General features: G+C 43.8%; 3 protein-coding genes across 4 annotated transcripts; 2 read left to right on the top strand and 1 right to left on the bottom strand.

Moving 5' to 3' along the window:
* The first annotated feature begins 3195 nt into the window (after positions 1 to 3195).
* Positions 3196 to 5984, top strand: ccnp (cyclin P). The gene is made up of 8 exons (XM_029516673.1): positions 3196 to 3249; positions 3657 to 3782; positions 4022 to 4100; positions 4324 to 4493; positions 4608 to 4706; positions 5020 to 5175; positions 5332 to 5669; positions 5816 to 5984. The coding sequence occupies exons 1-8, from the start codon at positions 3196 to 3198 to the stop codon at positions 5982 to 5984; spliced, it is 1191 nt and encodes a 396-aa protein (XP_029372533.1).
* Positions 5985 to 7288: 1304 nt separating this feature from the next.
* On the top strand, positions 7289 to 14028 carry LOC115052988 (CLOCK-interacting pacemaker-like). Of its 2 annotated transcripts, none has more exons than XM_029517508.1 (5): positions 7289 to 7333; positions 7796 to 7910; positions 9684 to 9900; positions 11336 to 11511; positions 11883 to 14028. In XM_029517508.1, exons 3-5 carry the CDS (start codon positions 9726 to 9728, stop codon positions 12912 to 12914), a joined length of 1383 nt encoding a protein of 460 aa, XP_029373368.1. In that variant the 5' UTR covers positions 7289 to 7333; positions 7796 to 7910; positions 9684 to 9725; the 3' UTR covers positions 12915 to 14028. The 2 variants fall into 2 exon arrangements, with proteins under 2 accessions (XP_029373368.1, XP_029373369.1); XM_029517509.1 differs by having other exon boundaries at positions 7306 to 7323.
* Positions 14029 to 14554: 526 nt separating this feature from the next.
* Positions 14555 to 22535, bottom strand: LOC115052584 (sodium- and chloride-dependent GABA transporter 2-like). Its single transcript, XM_029516780.1, has 14 exons — positions 22397 to 22535; positions 22179 to 22313; positions 17843 to 17983; positions 17647 to 17734; positions 17432 to 17564; positions 17216 to 17350; positions 17044 to 17147; positions 16815 to 16939; positions 16256 to 16368; positions 16036 to 16173; positions 15730 to 15832; positions 15320 to 15420; positions 15023 to 15193; positions 14555 to 14669 (listed from the first exon to the last, which is right to left on the bottom strand). The coding sequence occupies exons 1-14, from the start codon at positions 22524 to 22526 to the stop codon at positions 14574 to 14576; spliced, it is 1713 nt and encodes a 570-aa protein (XP_029372640.1). The 5' UTR covers positions 22527 to 22535; the 3' UTR covers positions 14555 to 14573.
* Positions 22536 to 23097: the final 562 nt, after the last annotated feature.

Here is a 23097-nt window from a genome sequence, read left to right as displayed (position 1 = left end):
CAAACTGACTTGGTGGATTTGTAACACTTCAAATGATTCCACTTTTCATGTTTAGCGTCTTTGGTGTATGTTTTCTTTAATGCTGCATCGAAGCATTTAAATCTCTGTAGTAGTACGTCTTCAGGTTTACAATCCGAACTAAACGCTGCATGAGCTGGTCGACCAACCTTCAGCCTGCAGACAGAGGGAACCAATCAAAGCATCAGCTGATGTGTTGTGTAGTTGAAATTTAAAAACCTGCATAATTTAAATCATGAGGGCACATGACTGAGAGCAGTTAGCTGGATATTGAAATGTGCTCACAATGACAGAAGCATTTTATAATTCCATATTGCTGGATGGGATGTTGTTGCTCTTTGAGCTCACTAAAAGAATATCAATACCTTTTTTTTGTCATTCTTTTGTTGTTTGTTGTTTTTTTTTTTTGTTTTTTTTTCCTCCATCCTTTTTTGTTCATCTATTTCTCAAATTTTGGAAGACACACTGTCTTGCTAAGTATACATTATATAAAGTATATATATTAAAAGTTTTTAAACTGCTTTCTTTTTGATTAAGTTCTTCTTTTCAAGTGGTTTCCAGTAGAGGATTGTTCATTTAGCTAAGATACTATCAGTAATTTAGTTTTAAATTGGCAGTTAATTTAGCACTTTGCTCAATCCACTGTCCATAATTTGCATAATTAAGCATATCAAGTTAGCACAATTACGCTAAGAGACCGTAGCATGTGGATTCTTTGTAAAACTAAAGAGAAATTTGTCCCGAAAACTATGCAGCTAAATAAACAAACTTATCTACATTCTGAATTAGTTTCTATTTCATCAAAGGGTAGATGAGATCTGTGTTCTGCAGTGGTATGAGTAATACACTTTTCTAGGTAATTTTAAAGGTTTAGTGAGAACATTTCTCAGCATTTACTGATATAAGCCACACGCCACACATCGGTTTGTCTTTAATTTCCGTTTGTGTGAGTGACTGAGGGATGTTTGAGTGAGGGTGGTGACAGAGACACAGAAAGGCAGCAGGTGGTCCCAGTTCCTGCAGATGATAATGTGATGAAACGGCTTTGATTTATAGTTCACAACTCCAGCACCTCTTCTCACTGGCTCAGGCACAGCCATCATACTCTAGCCTAGTGTCCTGCTCTGGAAACAGCAGGACCAGATATGGAGAACCACTGCACTGATGGACACCACTGTGGATTTGCCTTCATTGCTATCATGGCCGTAAGGGGGTGCTGCTGAACTTTTTTTAATATTGGTTGTGAAGCCATACACTGAACCTTGCTGCTGGCCACGCTTTAAGCAATGCTTCACAGCTGAACATGCAAGTTAATACCCCTGACCTCTCCTGTAGGCACACACAGGCACAACAAGTGCCTCATCATATTGTGTAAATACCAAAAAAAACAACAACAAAAGCTTGATGGTGAATGCAACATTAGTAGAAGGGGGAGGCCTGCAGCTTTGTAGTATTTGATTTGCAGCTTTATATGGTTACCTTGCTTCTCTGTATATTTGAATGTGATCTGCAGTCACGAATGTCACACCTGAAGCTGGTGTAGCGATTTTTTTTCTTTGCTTTTTGCTGTTAGTTGAGGCTCAGAGGACAATGGAGAAAAAAAAAGCAATCCTTAAGGGGAGGACGTTGTCCTCATGGACACTTTCACCCCCCCTCCCTCCTTGCAAGACTTTACAATGTAACGGGTGATACCTGCTACAATATGGTAGCTTATAACATTTGCAACTACAATGTGCCAGTAAACATTTTTACTGAATAAAACTCTGTGTCTCTTTTGTTTTAATGCAGTTTTTTACAGTGTACACTTTTCACCTGCCCAGTCCTAAATCAACCCACTGCAACAGGAATCGTCTGACTTTATTATAGGCATTCATTTCATTTTTCAGCTTGGCTAAAACTGGTAAATTCTTTAAAGTGAACCTAATGAAGGCCACAATGCCCAAATATGTCAGTTCAGCATGTTTTTCATTTACTTCACCTTTTACTGAACGCTGCCCTTCTTTTCCATTTTATCCCAGAAACATGAAAGTAAAAGTGTGTATTTCAGACATTATACATAAAGTTTAAAATAGGATTGAGACAATAGTGTTGCCCAACCCAGAGACACTGTAAAGGGATAAATCATATTTTGATAGTTGGATTTATTTATTTATTTATTTTTTAAATGGTGTGGATAAATGTAGCCTTTAGGGAAGTTTTTTCTTGAACATGGTATATTTAAACATCCTGTTTACCAGAATAGACCAGAATATGACCAAAAAAAACATGTCTCCCCTATAAATGTTAGTGAGGGTGGATGAAACAATCTGGCATGCAAAGAAAGTGACTGTTACTTAACGATGTCGATCCCTTTATTGTATACAAACATCCAGAGACGACGACCCTCCACCAAATGATTGGGATTATTCAGAATAACTAGAAAATAGCTTTGGGCAGCATAGGTTTCATGTGTTTCATAAGCATTTACAGACGACTTTCTGTGAAATCTAGGCTCTAACAGAAAGGGTTGATAAATGATAATTTACCTGAGAAGAAGTGAGAGCTACAAACAGGAGTCTCAAAATTCCGATTGGATGGAGTGTTGATTGACAGAATCCAGGAAAGTCATAATTTATTTTTTTAAGAGAAACTTGACAGAATAACGACCAACACAGCAGAGATCTTTATTATTTACCGTCTGTTTAGTTAAATTAGACCACCGGAATGGCCCTTAGGCTTTAAGCTGTCCTTTAAAATGTGACGTTTTCCCATAGACTTCGGTTTTCTGGCCCCAAGCTGCGTGCGCATATTTCTGTGACGTTGCAAAAATATATAACACACAAACGGACAAACTGGTTCATGTCCTTCCACAAAAAAATACAAGAAGTGTGAAATTTGATGTTGTGAGTCTATAAATAGTGTATTATATCAGCTGGTCCCGACTGGAGAATCATGATTTTGCTAAAATATTAAAATGAACTGGACGTTTTATTTTTAAACCGTCCACCGGAAGTCCTGGTCCTCACCTGTCCCGGTGCCCCCAGCCCAATCAGGCCGGCCCACCTGTCTTTTATCAGCGGCCGTGGGGGCAGCGTGGCGGCTCCCTCCGCTCCAGGCCTCCGCTTCAGGCCTCCGCCGACGCCCGTGTTTAAGTAGCTGCAGCGGCCCGGTGAGGAGCCTCCGTCTCCGGCTGTCACGATGGCCAAGACCGGTTTCTCTGACTCCAAGCCCCTGCTGGACTTACACAGTAAGGTGGGCATCTGACAACACACAACATGCAGGTTATCTGAGGGAAACTAAAATAACAACAACAGCAAAAAATCAGATGTGGAGCAGAAGACAACCAGATACAGGTTAGTTAAAACAGCTTAAAAAAATGCCTACTTCATTGGAAAACACAACAACGTGGAAATGTAATTGTGTTCAGCTGCTGTGACTCCAGGTGTCAGGGAGTCTCTTCATTAGGGTGAAACACTACTGATTTAATAAGTTGTCTGTCATAAAGACGTTGTCACTACACCACCACTCATCGGAGACAGCGGATGCTCTTTTTGGTGCAACTTGTGCTCATTTAAAAAAATAAATAAAATAAAATCAATAAATGTGTTTTTTGAGGTGTCCGGGATCACGTCAGTAAAGATTTCCTGTCGTCCCTCCAGGCGGATGAGAGGCGAGCCCCATTAAGAACTTGGGCTAATGCCTGTGGCCCGATCGATCGCTGGCAGCCCGTGGAAGTGGACGAGCCCAGGATGGCACCTGTCAAAATGGAGCCAGAACGTAAATGGGTACGTCTTCTGTCCTGCTTGGCCCCTTCACGCAAAACACACCGCAGTCTTTCTCTTGCTTTCGTCGCTTCTCACAGCGTTCTGATATATAACAGTGATGTGAGGGGCAACAGGAGCTGCCGTCTAATCTCCAAATGTGAGACGTTCATATTCGCTACAAACTTCTGCTTCCTCCTTTTTCTTACAAATGTTCCACCTGTGCATTCATTTCTCACTGACGTGAGGTGTTGTGTTCCCAGGAAAGGAGATTATTGATGCAAACCAGTGAGGGCATCATCATGGGTTTCCACGAAGACAGTCAGTCCGACCCAGACGGTAGTGAAATCAATATCGGGGGGGGGGGGCTTTTGGATTATATGCACCAAAAGGAAATGTGTTTAATGTGGGCATGACCATGATACTCACTTTTTATTTAAAGAAACATCATACTGACATGTTAGTAGCTTAAATGCGTAGCATGAACTTTTTCTGACAAAACAAGCCGTGAGATATTTGTGAGATAATTGTCCCGTCATCTTGTCCTCCTCTCACTCCGGTGGAGACGGGTGTGTGGAGCAGACTGCTCTGCTTTACCCTCATGGACTGCAGAGTCTCCACAGCCTGCAGGCGCTGGTGCCCAGTTTGCTCCGTCTTGAAGTAGAGAAATCTCTCGAAGCGCTGGGCCTCATATGGGACCGGTCATACGCCTGGGACGTGTTCTTGGACATCATGGTGAGACAAAGTGAACAGAGGTCAGATGCAGACGTCATCACAAGAGAACGCTGAATTCTAATACAACCGTTTCATTATTCAGCGTGTGCCTCCTGTTCTGCTCTCACCCTGCAGAGGACTCAAACGCGGAACATGCTACCCAACGCCGACCTGCCCCAGCACTTCACAGATGCCACTCGAGCTGTCCTCGTCAACTGGCTCATTCAAGTTCATGTGGGTCTGGCCGTCAATAGAGGATTTATCATAACAAATTAGAGATTAGTCAGGCAGGAACTAAAAAGGCACCCATGCCACGGTGACACTACGTTTGGGTAGTTTGTGTCAGTGTCTCCCTACAAACATTTCACGAGAACGCACTACTAAAGCTAGTAGCCTGTTAGCTTAGCACAAATGCAGGAAATCAGGGCAAACAGATGGTGTCCTTACAAAGCTGAGGTGTAAAAGGAGCTTTGTTGAAGGGATGTACTGCATGATTGTCAGCTATGCACAGTGACTCCCTGACCATTTCTTGTATAATTTCCTCCAGGAGATGATGCATTTCCAGGATGAGACACTCTATCTGGCCATTCACCTGCTCAACTGCTCCTTGCGTCATATCAAGGTGACCACAGCCAATCTGCAGCTGCTCGGCATGGTTTGCCTCTTCCTTGCTGCAAAGAAAGAAGAGAGTCTCCTTCCTGAGGTTAGTTGACAGTTTTAAGAACTTAGAAAGTCAGTTTGTAAATGAGACTAATCAAAGTACTTTCTTTTTTTGAGTCTCTGACTGAGTAAAGTGAAGACCTGAATGTTTTCTTGTAAGAAAGGACAAATGTTTCCTAATTTGAACTGTTTTTTCCAGGTGTCTGGACTCTGCTACTTGATGGACCACACCTACACGAAGCATCAGCTGCTGAGAATGGAGCGAAAAGTCCTTTGTGGATTGAAGTTTAATTTGTCTTACTCCCCCCCTCTGCATTTCCTCGTCCTCCTTGCCTCTGTTGCTCGCTGCAGTGCCAAGGCGGTGTGGATGGCTCGTTATCTGCTGGAGCTGTCTCTCCTGGAAGGGCAGTGCTTGGTGTTTCTGCCTGTGCAGCTGGCAGGAGCAGCCCTCTGCTTGTCCCGCCAAGTCCTGCAGGAGCCTCAGACACCAGAGGGGGAGGCTGCCTGGTGTCTGGCCTCCAGCATCCATGTGGGCAGGTGTGTATCTTTACTTGTAAGATGCCCCCCCCCCCCCCCCCCCCCCCCCTCCCATTATCCAATGATCTTTAATTATATGCCGCTGACTGGCTGTTTATTTGTCACCGTTCGTCCTTGAACTCAGTGTGACGTCTGTGTGCTTTTAGTGAAACTGTCGTGCTGAGGATCATGCACATTCTGGCCAAAGCTGCAGCCACGGCCCATGCCCAGGAGACCTGTGCAACTTTTATTAAATTCTCCTCACCAGAGACTCTGCATGTCAGCCGACACCTGGGTCTAAAGAACATCTCTGCTCTCCTGGGTGTATGCCCTTGATGTTCCAGACTCTCAGAAACTCCCAAAGCTTCAAAGTAGAGGAACAAGACGAGTGAAACTTGACTCCTTTGGATCTGGGGAAGTTAGTGTGGAGATGGATGAGGAAGAAGTCTGTCAAACTATGTATGTATGTATGCCATCAAATCTTTCAAAGGATTTCATGCACTAAGGGTGAGTGCATTTATGATTTAGCCAGCCTAGCAGCACCTGTTTTATGATCTTATCTTGCAGCCAACTTGGAAAATATTTGAATTGTACTGATGTGTCCTTGTCTTGTAATTTTGTGGAGAGGATGTAGTCTGTCTATTAAGTTACTTGAGATGTTTTAATGTAAAAATAAAGTGTCTGCTGCAAAGTACCAAAACTAAGCTGTTTCTTGCACAAGCAGTTGCGATTTTGGCACTTCTACTCTTTCTATGAGCCGTGACTGCAGTCACATGAAAGCAGGTCCACCTTCTGACTGCACTGTTGCCAACACAGCCGATTGTTCCAAATGAATGACAAAAAAACATGGGACAGCTTCATGTAAAGAGTAGTTCTCTTTAAATGTCCAAAAATGCATGTTACCAAATGTTAAAGTAATTATTATTATTATTTTTTTTATCTCAGTACCACAGGAAGAATATTTATTTGTACGGTCACAAGCTACATGTGTGAATCTGCTGTTGGGAATTGAGCCCAATGAAGGACGGGGATAGGCACTTTATTAATCCTGAAGGAAATTTAAGTGGAGATAGTTTAATTTATATAAAGCCACATAGAAGGCAGACATTACTCCAATTTTTAGCCTCTGCATGGCCTTCTGGTATGCTGTGGAATATATTTTAAGGTTCTGCTTGTTTTTAGTTCTCTGGCATTTATCAGATTTGCTGTCGATTTTAATGAGCCTGACGGTGACCAGATATTGAAACCTAAGAGGACGGCTCACATCTGTGGAACGGCAGACCTTCTTTTAAATCTGAACTTTTACTACCATTTTACTTTAATTTAGGTAACATGTCTATATGAACCACTTGGCCCAACAGATGTTTTCTATTTCTCTATCTTTGTGCGTAATTTATCTTATTTTTGATGCTGTGTATTTCCTCCTCACGGAAATGCTTCTCTGGTTTCGTGTATTTTATTTGTGGATCAAAACGTGACTTTAACTCAACAAACATCGTTGTTTTCCGGAACACAAGCCGTCACACGCGCTGTGGCCTCTGATTGGCTGTCGCAGTTTCCTCGCCGGCCAATGGCCGTCCAGCAGACGGACGTGTTCTTGTTGTTTCCGGTAGGTGGCTCAACCTGCGGCTTCGGGTCCCGTGAAGGCCACTCGGACCGACACCAACCAGCTCCTGTGTGTGATGGTGCTTATCAGTAACATGTCCATATTTATAGTTTTGTGGTTTCTGGGCTTTTTTTTTTTTTTTTTTTTTTTTTTTTAAACCTCGGTCTAGAAAGTTTCGTTCGTCGCGTTAAGTGGCGGCGTCAAAGCTAGCCAGAGTTAGCCACCGGGACTTCAAAATAAAAGGGTTAACTTTTAATTTAACCAAAAAAGAGGTTTAAAAAACACATTTGGATGATTAAAATTATAAAATCAGGCCGATAATTTGAACCTTTGCCCGACTTGTTTTTTGGGTCATAAAGCCACACGCTTTGGATCATTACAGCTGTGCTTTTACACTGAAACTAACCGGATGTCGTGTGTCCTTCAGGGGCGCTTGACGAAGCTCGGGCCGTTTTCGCTGTTGTCTTATCGCACGGCTCATTTGACAAAGAGGAAAGTGATTCATTTCTTCTTTTCCTCTTTTTTACGGTGATCCCGACAGACATCCGCTACAACATGGCCCTGCTGCTTAAATCTAAAGCTGGCCTGCTTCCGCAAACTGGACCCAACCGGGAAAACCTTTAATTGGAAATAAATTGGCTGTTGCACACTCAGAGGTAAGTTTCTGTCTTTATGTTGGCCACAATAAAAGCAGTTTTCTCTGAAAAAGACGGGATGTTCCTCCCATTCAAGATTACATCTCTCTTATAACTTCTTTGTTTGCCTTCACGTGTTTGTCTTTTGTGTTTTTTCGACACGCAATGTTTTTGTTTTTTTTTTTTTAACAAACGTTTAACCACTTCAGCTGTTGTGTTCTTTTGTTTTGTGTGTAATTGTGTTCACGGTGAGTGTGTATGTAAGAGAGGGCAGGACTGAAAGTTGAGGGTTACATAACAGGAACAGGAGCTGGGGGGGGGGTGCTGCAGCTGAGACATACGTGTGCTGCCTTCACGGAACCCCTCCCTTCAAGAAACACCACACCAAACGTTTGACTGAACTTCCTGGAGAGATGAAGTGAACCATACTCGGGGGGGGGGGGGGGGGGGGGACACACACACACATGGTGTTTATCAGAGATTGGAGAGGAAACTCTGATTTGGGGGTGGGGGGGGTATTTTAATTAAATTACCATGACACAATTCGACAATAAAGTTGCACCCATTCCTTCCCCCTGTCGTCGTCTTAAATTTCAGATATCAATTGCAAACCCAATACACATCGAATCCCCAGGAGAATGTCACGTGTGGCTCTGCTGTAGATATCAACTGTTTGAGTTTATATATTTATAATATTCTGGTTTGTGTGTGTGTGTGTTTGCTGGCTTCTTCAATGACTCAACAGAGATGACAGCGTGTCAGATGTTGTGCAGGGTCATTGGTAGGAGGTGGTGCATTTCCTACATGTTCTTCCGGTTTTGTTTTGTTTTGTTTTTTTAACTGTAACATCAGTTACAGTGATAATGCCCAACTCCACACGCAAACACACAGACAAAAAGTCTGTCACTGAATGCTCGGATTGCTCTTCCTATCTGCTTCAGTGGGCCGGATTTGGATTACATAAAATTTCTGTGTAATAACTCAAACCTTGTGTGTACAAATTGGCACTTAATCGTGTCCTAAAAGCTTGCACTAGTAAACATCATTATATGCGTGTTTGCTCTAAATGTTAGACATTTATCTCAATGCTCAGGTGTTTCTCAGACGCCATCGACAGGTAAACTGAGGACATGTGGCGAGTCATCTTAGCTGTTGCAGTCCCAGAATTCATAGTTGGCAAGCAGGTGGATGTGAGAGGGAAAGAAAGGAATAAATTAATATTTAACCCTGGTGTTAACTTGGACAAGCCATAATAATTTTTTTTAAAACTAGAATTTACCCCATCCTGAATGTCTCTGGCTTTGAACTGCTGCCTGTTGTTTATGTTAACCTCAGAGTTAACAGGCTTCATGTACCGTGGCAGGTTTTATTAACGCATACTGCCATTGTGTGTAAGTTGTCACAGTTACCACCCCACATGAAGGCAAATACACAAAACGTCTGTATGTGCCAAAAAAAAAAAAAAAGCAGGAAAACGCTGCCAAATGCTGTAAAGTTATCACGCAATGCACCGCACCGACTGATTAAGAAAGAGGGCAACTGCTGTAACAGACAGTTTAAGACAATAGAGAAAAGGAGTAACATGAAAGACATGACATTTATTTAGGCATGTAGTCTGTGGTTGCTTTAGTCATCCACAATGACATGAAATGTGTATCCACAGCTTTAAATATGAGCAGAAGGATGTTTGCTGCGGTCAGTTTCAACTTGCAGGCTGGGTGGTTGGTCATGTGATTGTGTCATGATCAGATCTTTGAAATGACGTTTGTATGTTTATTGCCTTCTGTCATTCAGGGGGCAGTCCAAGTATCATGTGATCCCTCATTAGGCTCCAGCATGCCAAAGGAACAGCCTTGCAAGAACGAGCACGGGCCTTGTGCCACCTCCAGCAAGAAGGCTAAAGAGAAGAGCAACAGTACGACTCTGCTGGCAATGCGTGATGGCAAAGGCGCAGACAACCCCAGTGGGAGGGGCTCACACTGCAGCTCAGAAAAAGACTCGGGTTACTCTGGTGAGTTGAAGTAAATATGGCAGAAGTGTAACTAGAGAATTAGCAAATAAACAGTAAGTTTAATTCCCTCCAGCTGTTTCACGTACACTCCTGCATGAATTTGTACAAGTCAGTGCAAGCAGCAACGAGTGAGAGCTGGACGGGATGAACAGCTGTACATAATGGGCAGGGCTCTTCTGGGAATGGAAGCTAATTTTCAGCTTCAATTTGAGCTTGTTTACATCCATATAAGATTAAGCGTGCAGGAACTGTGTCACTCAAATTCAGGGGACAGAAAATAATTTAAGTGAAGTTGTTATATATTTTGTGTCTCATTGTTTTGCTACCATCGACTGAACTCTGTGATTCGTTAACTGTTGATGCGGTTCGAGTTGACCTTGTTTGCAGTGGCTGCGTGTGGAAGACCATCATTAAGCTGAACTGTCCGAAATTTGATAGAAAATGTGAAGAGCAGCTTCACATTTTTTAATGTCTTAAAACCAACTGGAGAAGGAAACAGCATTGTACAGCCTAACCCTGAAATGAATCTTGAATCTAATCCAGGTGTCAGTAATTGTTAATGCTGTTGAGTGGATGATTCAGTGATTAATAAATGGATAAACTGTCTAGAGGGCGTGAGCGCTTTGTGGTTGCTGTCATCTTGGCAGCTCGGTACATGTATCAGTCTGATCAGAGATAAGAAAAAAAGTGCAATTTACAAAACATTTATGTGCAGTTACATACAATAATTGGCATCAAACACACTGACAGACCTAAATCCCTCAGTTCTGTGCTAAAACAGGTCGTCTCTGTTGCTACGACAGCTCTCACGGACAAATCCAACCGAACACGAGTCAACACGATGCTTCATGGTATTTTCTCAAAACCTAAACACCAGACAGTTTTACTGTGCAAACCTAATAATCACAGCTCAGTCCAATGTAATGCGTCTAAGTAGTAATTATTTATATGCTAGCAAGAAAGGAGAATTAGAAGAAAGTTATGTAATATTGGCACAACACTGTTCATCATTCATTCATCTTCTACTGCTCATCGGTTTCTGGGTCGCGGGGGGTGCTGGAGCCAATCCCAGCTCGCATTAGGCGAGGGCGGGGTCAGCCCGGAGAGGTCGCCAGTCCATCACAGGGCCAACACACAGAGACAGACAGAGACCAACAACCACTCACACTCAGACCTACGGACAATTTAAGAGTCACCAGTTAATCCTAACATGATGTCTTTGGACGGTGGGAGGAAACGAACACTTGACCTTCTTGTTGTGGGGCAAACAGCATTGATCCCGAATTATTAATTACTGGATGACAATAAATGATAATTAAAAAAAAAAAAACAATTGATAAAATAAAAATGTGTTCATCACACATGTGCACTCGATACAACAAGTGAGCGCAGCGTTGCTCTTTCCTCAGTCCTCTCTGTCCTGTCTCCTGTGCAGACGGCTCAGACTGGCAGCAGACGGATGCGGAGGACCAGCACAGCAACAAAAGCCCGTCCAGAGGCAGCGAGTGTGCAAAAACTTCCCAGCCCGGCAGAAACCAAGAGCTTGGTCCAAGAGATCACGGGAATCTCACCTCACCCATCTACATACTCAAGAACATAGTGCTGCAGCAGGTAAGGCAGGTGTAGATGCAGGCACTGATCCAAGATTTGTTATTCACCCAGCTCCTGTGCTAATGATGATTTTTATTAAAATTACAAACAAAAGAATTACAAGACAGTCCTTTTCTATTGTTTCAGTGATTTATTCCCCCCCCAGACTTTTTCTTTCTTACTTGTTCAGTGTGAATCTTTGGTAGCTGTATTTTGAAACTAAAAATGAAATCTCCTTCTTGGCATTTCGTTTATTTATTTATTTATTTTCTACATTGACTATCACTAATGTGCATTTAATTCCTCTTCCTTAACCCCAGTTCCTGTTTTGTTTAGTTTTTTTTTTTTTTTTTTCACGTCTAATATTTTCCTTTTCCTGCCTTTCCCACCAGTCGGACACCATTCAGAAAAGAGGTCAGCTGCTCTGGCAGACCAGCAGTCCTGCTGTTCCTCAGGTGGTTCTCTGCCAGCAGCCCAGCTTGGTGCCAACCTCCCTGCAATGTCATAAGACCTCGTCGCCAAAGTCCAGCGTCACGGGGAAAAAAATGAAAGCCACGTATCTGCCGATCTTTAACTCCTACCCCCGGATTGCACCTCACCCCAGCAAGAAGCCGCCTGATAAATCTTCATCGAACGGAGAATCCCAGAATCTGAGCAAGAGGGTTTGCACAGAACACAAGAATGATAACACGCCTGTGACCAAGTGTCTCAGTGAACAGCATCTTTATAAGCAACCCATATCAGCATCAGCTGTCTCAGCCTCTGGGCAGCCATGTTCCTTCTCAACCAGAGGCAGTCCATCGTCCACCAGCTCCAATTCGATCTCCTCCTCGATCCAGGGCTCTGCATCTGTGACCAATGTGTGCACTATCCCTCCCTCCTTCCTCTCAAGCAGGGGGGTCAACATAAACGGCACCACCAGTAATCGCCACCGCCGTTTCCTCAACACAGTAAAGATCCTCAGACAGTCAGGGTTGCTGGACATAACGTTGCGCACTAAGGAGCTGCTGCAGCAGAGCAATGCCACAGAGCGGGACATTGCCCAGCTGCGCCAGCACACGGAGCTGCTGTTCCAGGCTGCCAACAACCCCAGCTACGGCCCGAACGGCATGGCCGCCTGGGAATGTCTCCACAAAGCCATGTCCGAGTCCAGCAGCTACCCCAACCTCAAACTCCTGGAGAGTTTCCAAATCCTGTCTCATCCGGATTCTGCAGGCCCGCCGAAGAGTACTGGCTCAGGTGACGTCGCCAGGCCGCCGGCTGCCGATGTGCCTCAGTCTCGCCTCCTCGCCACGCTCCTGGATTCTACCCAGAACTTTCCTGCATCGCAGCGGTCTGAGACAGAACAAAGCAGGAAGCTTGACGCTGGTGAAGAAACCTCAGAGAAAGTCACCTTCATCCCTCCTGACAGTTCTACTGGATAGAACGATCTGCATCGCCTTCAGCGGCAGAGCGAGTACTCAGGACAGCCAGGAGAGAACCAGTAGCCTTGTCTGTTTATTTAAACCAATCTTTTGGGGAGTTTCAGAAAATAGTTTTTGCAGGTCAATAGAAATCCAACAAGGGCTTGATTTTATTATGTGCTGTACTTGTTGCTGATTGACATCTGGAAGCTGATCCCCTAAGTAATGCACCTAAGTGCAGTTTATTCCAAAAGCACCTTCTTCGATTTCCACCGCAGAGTTTATAGGTAGATAAGGTCTCTGCAGGTGAGCCACTTAAAGGATTATGGGTAAAGGAAATGCTTTTCCTCAGGAGGAAAAGACTATTAGCTTATACATACACTCCATTAATGTGATGATGACAATTCAGTGTGTCATTGTTTTCCTGACACACCAGACTAACTTTATTCAGGGAAAATGTGAATAGATCGCTCTCCTGATATAATTGTTGGGGGGAAAAAAAAGCAACTCAGAGAGACTGAGAGGGGGGGGGAGATCCTACATTGTTGCCTTCAAAAAACAAAAGTGAAAAATATAGCAAAAAAGGCTCCAGTCCCTCCGAAACATGACAGACTGCACTACACCGGACTGCTGCAAGGACTTCTTTCCATATGCTTCTCAAATTCATTTTCGCCTGATTACCTTCTTTTGCTTTACAGAGGCACGCATTATTGTACTCATTCACTTCAATGAAGTCATTTTGAATATGTTTTATGATAATGAAAACAACCAAACCACCAACTGTTTGAATCCACCAGTCTCTCCACTGTCATTAGTCACACCGTTTCCTCTCTGCAGCAGCTCGGTTGTCCGTTCACTTTTGAATGATGTTGCTTTCGTTTGCACCAAGCTGTGTGTGTTGCGGTCGTCTGCTTTATTGATAGTTTGAAATGTGAGTTCAGAGTGTTTGTGTTTTAAATGTGTCGGCAAATGGGTTTTACACACGTAGCAGGTGTTTGTTTTTTTTTTTTTACCCCCTCCCATCCTGTTGTGATTGTGCACGACACACTACGCTGCCACTTAGTTTGGGGAAGTGCTTTCTAAAGTGTGCTTTTCAGAATTTTAAGGTATTTAAATAAACAAACATTTCACCTTCTCTGTGTTTCACATGAATCTCTTCAATTTGTTTGAATTTTTCTGCAGCAAGTTTGCACAACCTTGAATTAATCCAGCTGCTGCCATGGAAACTGGAAGGCCTCACTAAAGTTTAGATACACGTTTGAAGTAAAAAAGATGACAAACGAAGGAGTGATTTTTGTTATGAAAAGCTATTTGAAATAACTATTGTTGTCAAAGAATTCTTTATTTAATATGCCAAGAATCATTTGTTGTTCCAACAGCAGTTTTTGCACAAAACACTCATTTCACAATGAGACACATTTTTAATCCATATTTCACATAACTTTTTCATTTTAATTGGATGAAAACAGGAATCAGATTGTGACTGAAAAGATTCAAGCAATTCAAGCAATTTCATAGTTTACAAAATGATCAAATGTAAAATATTCACTGTAAATATTTTCCAACATTTACAGTGTTCTCCTTTGTGATTTAATATTCATGGTTAACAACACAGCAAGAGTTCAGAATCAGTAACCAGTCTGCTCGCTTTGTCTGTTGCTCTGAAACTTTTCATACCAGTCAGTGAGAATTCACAGCCTCCAATTTCTGCAGCTCGGTTTCCGTCTTTGGGGTCACATGGCATTCTGGGTCCGGGCAACACAGGTGGCGGAGACGCTGAGGAAACAGGTAACCAGAAATATTTAACTGTGAGTTGGGCTTATTCGATTGTTTCAGTGGCAGAAGCACAAACTACAGAGAATGCAATTTGAGCTCTGGATAATGAAATGAAATAGAGACGTAACAAATCCCAGCACTGTAAAGTTTTTATCACACATAATGATAAGCTCACGGATGGAGATCAGTCGTAAGCTCACTGAAACATGAGTAAATATGGATGGCAGAAGAATATTTGATTCCAGGTATTCTGCTTTATGTTGGAACTAAAATTTCGAGTGTGTACAGAATATTTTGCATAACATGCATTTTAAGAGGATAATTTATAATTTTTTTTTTTTTTTTCCAATCACCTGAATGAAGGTTCCACTTCCAGTTGCCAGTTTAAGTAACGCCCAACCGGGCACCATCAGGATGGAGGACAGGGCCAGCACCCAGCCCAGCGTGTACGCCCAAACTGGATATACATACCAGCGATTGAACTTCAGAGGCTCGTACCTTACGAAGGAACATATAAAAGTGGACTGGAAAAAACAAGACCCACAAAACAAATGCTACATTAAAGCACAAAGACATATTCAGATACACATGGAGGGAGATTTGGACTTACAGGATATTTATACAGCAGATTCACCAAAGAACTGACTCACCAGTGTGACCAGCGGTGTGAGGTAGAGCCAGCAGATTTTAAAGAAGGGGTTGGCTTGCACACCCGTCATGTGCTTTATGATGGCATATAACTGGTCAGCCCCTCAAAGCACAAGGACCAAATGAGGCCAAATGTTAGTTAATGGTTTTTAAGGGCCGTGGTTTTCTTCAGTTGCATCATGCTCAGTTTTTTATAGAAACGACAGGCAGGAAGGATCTGACAACAACATGCTGTTTGTTGTCCAGTTCCGAATTTCAGGAATAATCTCCATACAAAGCACAGAGTGGAAAAAAAAAAAAGCGGTTTGCATTTATGGCAAGTTTCAACAATCCAGCTGCCAGGTAACCATCAGAAACAGGAGGCCGTTCACGTGATGTAAGAGGAACCGTTCTTTCAAAACAGCAAACTTACCAAATATCCATCCTAGCGCCAGGCTTTCAAATATGCAGAGAAAGAAGATGCATGCTCCGTTACACGCGTAGTAGTCGAAGAGCTGGAACAAATACATCCCTCCCTGGAGTTGACAACAGACACACAATTTACAGGAGATGTTAACCTTGGATGTATGGGCGCCAACCTCAGCCATTAACTTTCAGGCTGTTTAAAGATGTCTTAGTAAACAAAGAATCTTGTTGAGGTGATCATTCACTCTGAAAAATGTCTGTATTTTGAAGGCAGCACACAACAACATCAGGGGAATCAGACTAAAGTACTGACCTCAGTGATCATGATAAGCTGAGTGAAGAAGCAGAAAAGGGAGAAGAACAGGAGAAGGCGCTCTCGTCGGCCTGGTCTGTGCATCACAGTCAGAAACATATCTATGATGGATGTCATCACTACCTCCATGGCCACAAACTGAACCGAGAACAGGCAGGACAGAGTCAGGAAATTTCCAAAATGGAAATGGATTCTTTAAAAAAGTTCATGTGCATCTTACTTGTGTGTCCAGACCCAAGAGAATGAGCATGGCAAAGAAACAGACGGACCACAGTTGAGGCGCAGGCATCATGGCCATAGCCTGAGGATACGCAATGAAGGCCAGGCCTGGACCTGGAAAACAATATCAGACAGGATGCTGCTCTGCTGCTATCTGCCTTCAGCAAACAAGATCTCTTCTTGACTATGTCTCAATGTCACATCAAGGAAAGGATGTTTACGGAAAACTGAATACAGACTGTAATGGAGAATATACAAGGATATAACAAGGACTAACGGATTACATTTACTGAAAACACGGAATAGAAAAAGTGAAGTTTTAGAAGAACGAATAAGAAAATTAATCAAAATCAACTTAAGGCAACAAACACTGAGTTAAGAAATGCCTGGATGAGTTCATTTTGCGTCGAGACATAGATATAGTTATATAGTTGAGTCAGATATAGTTAGTAGTTGTTAGAAATGGAGGTTGAATTTATATCCCCAATTGAACTGTCTGTTTGTCTACACCTGTGATTTAGAAGAGTTTTCATCTTTCTCATCATCTCATCTTTCATTACCTGACTCTGCCACGTCTGACACTGGGACGCCCTGCTCATGAGCCATGAACCCTAACACTGAAAAGACAGCGAAACCAGCAACCACACTGGTACAGCTGTTGAGCAAACACAGCCACAGGCAGTCTCTGCGAAACGTAAAACCACACGGCACAGTCAAAAAAACAACAACAAAAACAAACAAATGTTTTGTCTTGCTTGGGTCAGAAGTCGCACTTTGACAAATACTCACTTGTAGACGTTGTTGTTGTATTTGTTGTAGCTGCTGAGCACAATCAGAGAGCCCACACCCACACTGTATGAGAAGAAGATCTGACTGCCGGCTGCCATCCACACCTGTTGCAACAAAGCAAACCGTGAGCTGTCCACTTATACGGTGACTATAAATCTTTAAGCTCCTCTACCTGTGTGTCCATGAGTTGTGAGGGCTCAGGCAGAAGATAAAACTGGATTCCTTCGTAAGCTCCAGGAAGAGAGAGTCCACGGATCAAAAGAATCAATAGCATGACATAGGGGAAGGTGGCGGTGAAGTAGACCACCTGAGGAAAAAGAGATAAATAAGACATTAATAAATATTCTGCATGTACATATTTACCACAGCGTCGGCCTGAGGTAAGTACCTTCCCTGTGGATTTGACCCCTTTCCAGATAGAAAAGTAGCAGATGATCCACAGGGCAATGAGACACAGCAGCACCTCCCACCTGATGCTGCCTATCTCCTCTATTCCCCCTGAAATAGCCAGCACTCGTCGTCTAAAAGGAACAAAATGAACAATTTTTTAAAATGCATTTTTGTTCATTTAACATCCCATAGAAGGGGAGTCTGGAGGCTTACTCCCAGAATTCAGTGGCAGCAGAGGTTGTGTTAGTCCGGTTGGTCCATTGGATGGTGCCATTTCTTTTCAAAAAGTCAAAACAGTCATCTAAGAGGAGAAAATCAAGAGAAAAAAAAAAAAAAAAAAAAAAAAAAATCACCAATCATCTTGTGTTGCACACGTCGACTGTAATCTGTGTGACAGCATCCATCTTACTTGTGTTCCAGTAGTTGTCACAGGTGGACCAGGGCAGCTGGGGGCTGAAGGAGAACACCAGGTAGAGAAAAGACCAGGCCAGAATAATGATGTAGGTCATACAGCTGTACACGAGGATCGTGAGCCCACCATATCCAATACCTACAGGACACCGAGCATTACAGAAACAGGCCATCCATCTATTAGCTGAAGCGCTTTTAGATGGAGGGAGAAGCTGACCGTTGGCAACAGGTGGTCTCAGGTTTGATTTCAGGGCCGAAATATAGACACACAGTATATAGCCATTTTTTGCCATCATTAACCTAAATGTGTGTCTTTATGTGTATATATTAGGTCTGTCAAAATTAGACCTAGACAATCTAGATGAATTCATTTGCATGATTAATTTTATTAAAAAATTGTTTCCTGGGGAAAAAAAAAAAAAAAAAAAAGCCAACCTGTCTCTGTTTCCAAATATGTTTGTTACGTCTTGTTTTTTTATTTATAGCTATTTGGACACCACATCTGCTCTTTAGTTTAAATAAACACATTAAGAATTTATTTATATAGTGCCTGCTTTCAGAATTAAATACAATGATGAATGAATATTAATTGCAATTCATCTAATTGAATCCACACACACACGAGATTATTTGTTTGACAATACTTGTCAGGCTGAGGCTCAGATGCTTTGTAAGACAGACTTTATTCTTGGCAGCAATGATCGCAGAACCAAGTGGAAAAAGTAAACAGTGCTTTGAAACATTAACTTAAAAGGGACCAAAGGTAAGACTATGAAAATGTTACTAGAACTCAAAGTCACTCATGCAGAGGAAACAGAAGGCTAAATCAGGTATGGAAATTACAAACAAATTCACTCAACTGAGGACCAAAAGCTTACAAAGAAACGAGGACTCGCCTGGACGTAATGCTGGTGTGGGACATGAAGCGACGACACACTGGCTCAAGACAAGGGGAAGTCAGACTATTTAAGAAGTGGGGGAAATGGGGAACAGGTGGAAACAATGGTAATCAGGGAGACACAGATACATGAGGAAGGGCAAGTGTTCTGAAATGAGGAGAGTTAGGAAAATCTAGGAGCAGCTACCAGACGGTCCAGGCTGGTCAAGGTGAAAGTCAGTGGTGAGGGTTTGATCCATAAGGAACCGCGAAGGAACCCATTGTCTCTCCTCCGGGCTGTACCCCGGCCAGTCCAGATACTGTTTGCCCCGGTCCCTATTATGAACAGCCAGCAGCCGTTTGACCTTGTAGACAGGACCCCCATCTATCACCTCAGGAGGAGGGGCGGAACCAAGGAGCTCTCCCTGGCTGGTTTGACCTGACTGACATTGAATGTCGGGTGGACCAGGAAGGAGCGAGGCAGGCGCAGACGGACAGCTGCTGGACTGATGACTTTGGTGATGGGAAAGGGACCCACAAAGCGTGGAGCCAGTTTCTTGGAGGGGACCTGGAGAATTTTGGCAGAGAGCCATACTCTCTCGCCTGGCTGGTAGGCGGGTGCAGGTTGTCGCTTGCGGTCCGCTGCTTTCTTTGTGTGGTCCCCTTGACAGATGAGTACCTTATGTGCAGCAGCCCAGATGCGTCGACAACGACGGATCATGGCGTGGGCAGACTGGACCGTCAATTCAGGTTCCTGGGCAGCAATAACAGGAGGCTCACAACTGTAAACACACTTGAAGGGGTAGAATTCTGTGGCAGAGGTGGGTAAGGAGTTGTGCGTGTACTTGAGGGGTTCTGGGACACTAGGCAACGGAGGCCGGTTGAGGCATTCAGTCTGGTTATTGGCCTCCGGGTGATAGCCTGAGGTCAGGCTGGCTTTGGTGCCGATGAGCTGGCAAAATGACCTCCAAGTGTGACACGAACTGGGGCCCCTCCCGGTCTGAGACAATGTCCTTGGGAAAGCCATGAATCTTGAACACATGATTGATAATTATTTTGGCCATCTCCTGGGCTGAAGGCAGTTTTGGCAAGGCAATGAATCTTGCCATTTTTGAAAATCTGTCCACCACCGTGGGGACGGTGGTGTTACCTTGTGAGATCAGGAGTCCTGTGACGAAGTCCATAGATATGTCCGACCACGGTCTGGAGGGAATGGGCAGTGTTTGCAGCAGGCCCATACGTGACCTGGAGAACATCTTATTCCTTGTGCAGACTGGACACCCCTTGATGTACTCCCAGACCTACGATTCCATGGATGGCCACCAGAACCTCCAGGAGATGGCAAATATGTCTGCCAGACTCCTGGATGACAGGAAAGCAGCGAGGAGTGCTTGGCAACAGGCTCAGGGTCGTAGAGACGTGACAGGGCATTGGGTTTTACGTTCCGGGACCCCAGCCTGTAAGAGATGGAGAAGAAGCAGTTAAAGAATAGCACCCACCTGGCCTGACGGGAGTTGAGTCTCTTGGCTTTGCATATATATTCCAAGTTCTTATGATCTGTCCAGACAATGAATGGGTGTTCAGCTCCTTCCAACCAGTGTCTCCACTCCTCCAGAGCCACCTTGACTGCCAACAACTCCCGGTTGCAGACATCATAGTTACGTTCCACCCTTGATAGCCGTCGTGATAGGAAGGCGCAGGGATGCATCTTCCCATCCTGCTCAGACTATTGCGAGAGGACAGCCCAAATTCCCTCGTTGGAAGCAACCACCTCTGCCACGAACTGCCACCTGGGATCTGGCATTGTGAGGATAGGAGCTGTGGTGAAGTGGGACTTCAGGACCTCGAAGGCCGCCTCTGGTGACCATGAGAACTGCACCTTTGAGGTGCATGCATGCAGAGGAACTGCTATTGTCCTTGGGGATGCTTGAACCCAGGCTCAGGTCAATAGCACAGTCGTAGGGTCTATGAGGAGGCAGTGCAAAGGCCTTGGACTTACTGAACACATGGTTACTGTTAGGCACATCATCTTCCGGGTTCAGGATGTACTCAATGTGTTTTGCGCATTCCCTCCCCCCACCCTAAGATCTCTCCAGTCTTCCAGTTGAGGGTTATGGATGCACAGCCAGGGATGCCAAGGATCAATGCTTGTGATGGTGAGTGACAGAGGTAAGTGTATGTGCTCCTTATGTCCGTGAGTGTGTAGCTCCAGGGTTTCAGTGATGTGGGTTATGGTAAAGACTTCCTTGCAGTTGAGAGCTCTGGCTTTAATGGGCCTGGCCAATGGCTGGGGATTGAGTCCCAATTTGGCTGCCAATCCCCAGTCCAGACTCTCGTTGGCGGTGGGCTCAGCCTGGACAGAACCGGCGGCTCCGGTTCGACGTCTGCTGCAGGTGTCTGATCAGGGTCTGCACTTGGGCTGACAGCTGAGCCATCGTCACCACCTGGAACTCCTCCTGGCGGGTGAGTCGCTTCTTGGGTGCGTAGCGCGGCCGTCAGCTGGGCCGCCTCTGCTGAGTCCATACTGGCCTGTGTGTACTGCCAGGCCGGGACGCAGAGGCTTCGAAAGACAGACTTTATTCTGGGCAGCAATGATCTCAGAACCGAGTGAAAGAAGGAAACATTAACTTAAAGGGATGTCACAAGGTTCTAAATCACGAGGAAACAAAATCACTCCAAGGAGGAATAAACTGTACACTAAAAGAAGAAAAAAGAAAAAAAAAAAAAACAGTCTGTAGGGAGGAAAAACCTGATGAATAAAACAAGAGAAACTCACTCACTACTAAGCGGAGGACCAAAAGTTAATACTATGAAAACATTACTAGAACTCAAAGTCACTCTCAATGAGGACAACACAAAAGCTGTAAACATTAATCTACCCAAATGAATCTACAAACAAAAAGTCACTCATGCATGCAGAGGAAACACAAAAGGCTATGGGGAAAAAGGGCTAACTCAGGTATGGAAATTACAAACAAAAATTCACTCAATCGATGACCGAAAGCTTACAAAGAATCGAGGACTGTGGCATGGACATGAAGCGACGACACACTGGCTCAAGACAAGGCGAAGTCAGAAGTGGGGGAAATGGGGAACAGGTGGAAACAATGGTAATCAGGGAGACACAGGATACATGAGGAAGGGCAAGTGCTCTGAAATGAGGAGAGTTGGGACTTTCAAAATAAAACAGGAAATGACAAGACAAAATAAAACCAAGACGAGACAACCTCACCACGGTGTGACAATTTCAACCTTATTTTCTAGCTAAACTGTGCTTGTTTCAGTGTTTTAAATCATTTTTTTCTCATTATTTACAACTATTGGTTGTCTTTCTAAAGGGCAAATACACCACTTGGGCACTGAACCACTTGAACCTTTCCAACCAACATTTTTCCAGGTTGTCGTTACAATACAGTGAAATTTGTGCCTTGCTCTTGATAGGTCTTGAACACGATACCTTCTGCCAGTGGACACAGCTTCCTCCAGCAGGTGATGCTACCTTCCTGGGTGTACTGGCCTATGACGCTCTCCAGCATGAACAGTGGTGCACCACAGGTCACCACAAATACCAGATATGGCAGCAGGAACGCACCTGGGTTTACAAAATAATACACAGCAGTGCATATCTGCACTCCACGTTTCGCGAGATGAGCACTGATTATCATTTGTGCTTACCCCCGCCGTATTTGTAACACAGGTAAGGAAAGCGCCACACATTTCCCAGGCCGACAACGTTTCCCGCAGTAGCCAGGAGAAACTCCACTTTACTGGCCCAGTGTCCTCGCCCCTCCACGACTTGTTCCATTCAACGTGTTGCTAAGCTCAGTCTAAATCTTGTCTTCCTCTTCCTCTTCTGCTCTGCTTACTGTCTGAGTTTCCTCTGCCTTTATGTTCGCTCTTTTCAATGTTCAATTGAATGTGTGACCATTTAACCAGTTAGTCAGTTCTTAGTGGCAATATAACTTATCTCTCCACATGTGTACAAATCATGAACCGATGAAGCAATCACACTTTAAATAGTATCAGCATTCCTCTGATTGCTGGCAAAAAGCATATTTACTCAAGTACGAATAAAACACAATTTCTTTATATGAAAAACTCCTCAGTTTCCTTCCGATCAGGCATAACATTATGAGCCCCGAGTAAGTCTTCATCATGGCTCCTAGTGACTTAGTGAGTGGGATAAATGCCTCAGCAGGTGAATATTTTGTCCTAAAAACTTGACATGTCAGCGGCGGGAAAGATTTTTGTGAAATATAATGAATTGAGCTATCAGCAGCAATTTTAACAGTTTTTATTAAGTGCACTTTTTAAGAATCACAGTAGAAAGCACTGAAAACTGTATAAGCAATTATAAAAGACGTCTTTAAATGAAG

Source organism: Echeneis naucrates, chromosome 13, assembly GCF_900963305.1.
Source record: "Echeneis naucrates chromosome 13, fEcheNa1.1, whole genome shotgun sequence".
NCBI lineage: Eukaryota > Metazoa > Chordata > Actinopteri > Carangiformes > Echeneidae > Echeneis > Echeneis naucrates.
The sequence above is the reverse complement of the archived record's forward strand: the minus strand, read 5'-3'. Positions and strand labels throughout refer to the sequence as shown.

Excerpts from the sequence above, each read along its gene's own strand:
- ccnp (XM_029516673.1), top strand. The coding sequence starts at position 3,196 with ATGGCCAAGACCGGTTTCTCTGACTCCAAGCCCCTGCTGGACTTACAC. Across the intron at positions 4,707-5,019 it reads ACTGGCTCATTCAAGTTCAT|GAGATGATGCATTTCCAGGA; the intron begins GTGGGTCTGGCC and ends AATTTCCTCCAG. Across the intron at positions 5,670-5,815 it reads TCCAGCATCCATGTGGGCAG|TGAAACTGTCGTGCTGAGGA; the intron begins GTGTGTATCTTT and ends GTGTGCTTTTAG.
- LOC115052988 (XM_029517508.1), top strand. The coding sequence starts at position 9,726 with ATGCCAAAGGAACAGCCTTGCAAGAACGAGCACGGGCCTTGTGCCACC. Across the intron at positions 9,901-11,335 it reads AAAAGACTCGGGTTACTCTG|ACGGCTCAGACTGGCAGCAG; the intron begins GTGAGTTGAAGT and ends TCTCCTGTGCAG. Across the intron at positions 11,512-11,882 it reads AGAACATAGTGCTGCAGCAG|TCGGACACCATTCAGAAAAG; the intron begins GTAAGGCAGGTG and ends CTTTCCCACCAG.
- LOC115052584 (XM_029516780.1), bottom strand. The coding sequence starts at position 22,526 with ATGGAACAAGTCGTGGAGGGGCGAGGACACTGGGCCAGTAAAGTGGAG. Across the intron at positions 17,565-17,646 it reads GCTGCCACTGAATTCTGGGA|ACGACGAGTGCTGGCTATTT; the intron begins GTAAGCCTCCAG and ends TGTTCCTTTTAG. Across the intron at positions 16,940-17,043 it reads TACAACAACAACGTCTACAA|AGACTGCCTGTGGCTGTGTT; the intron begins GTGAGTATTTGT and ends TACGTTTCGCAG.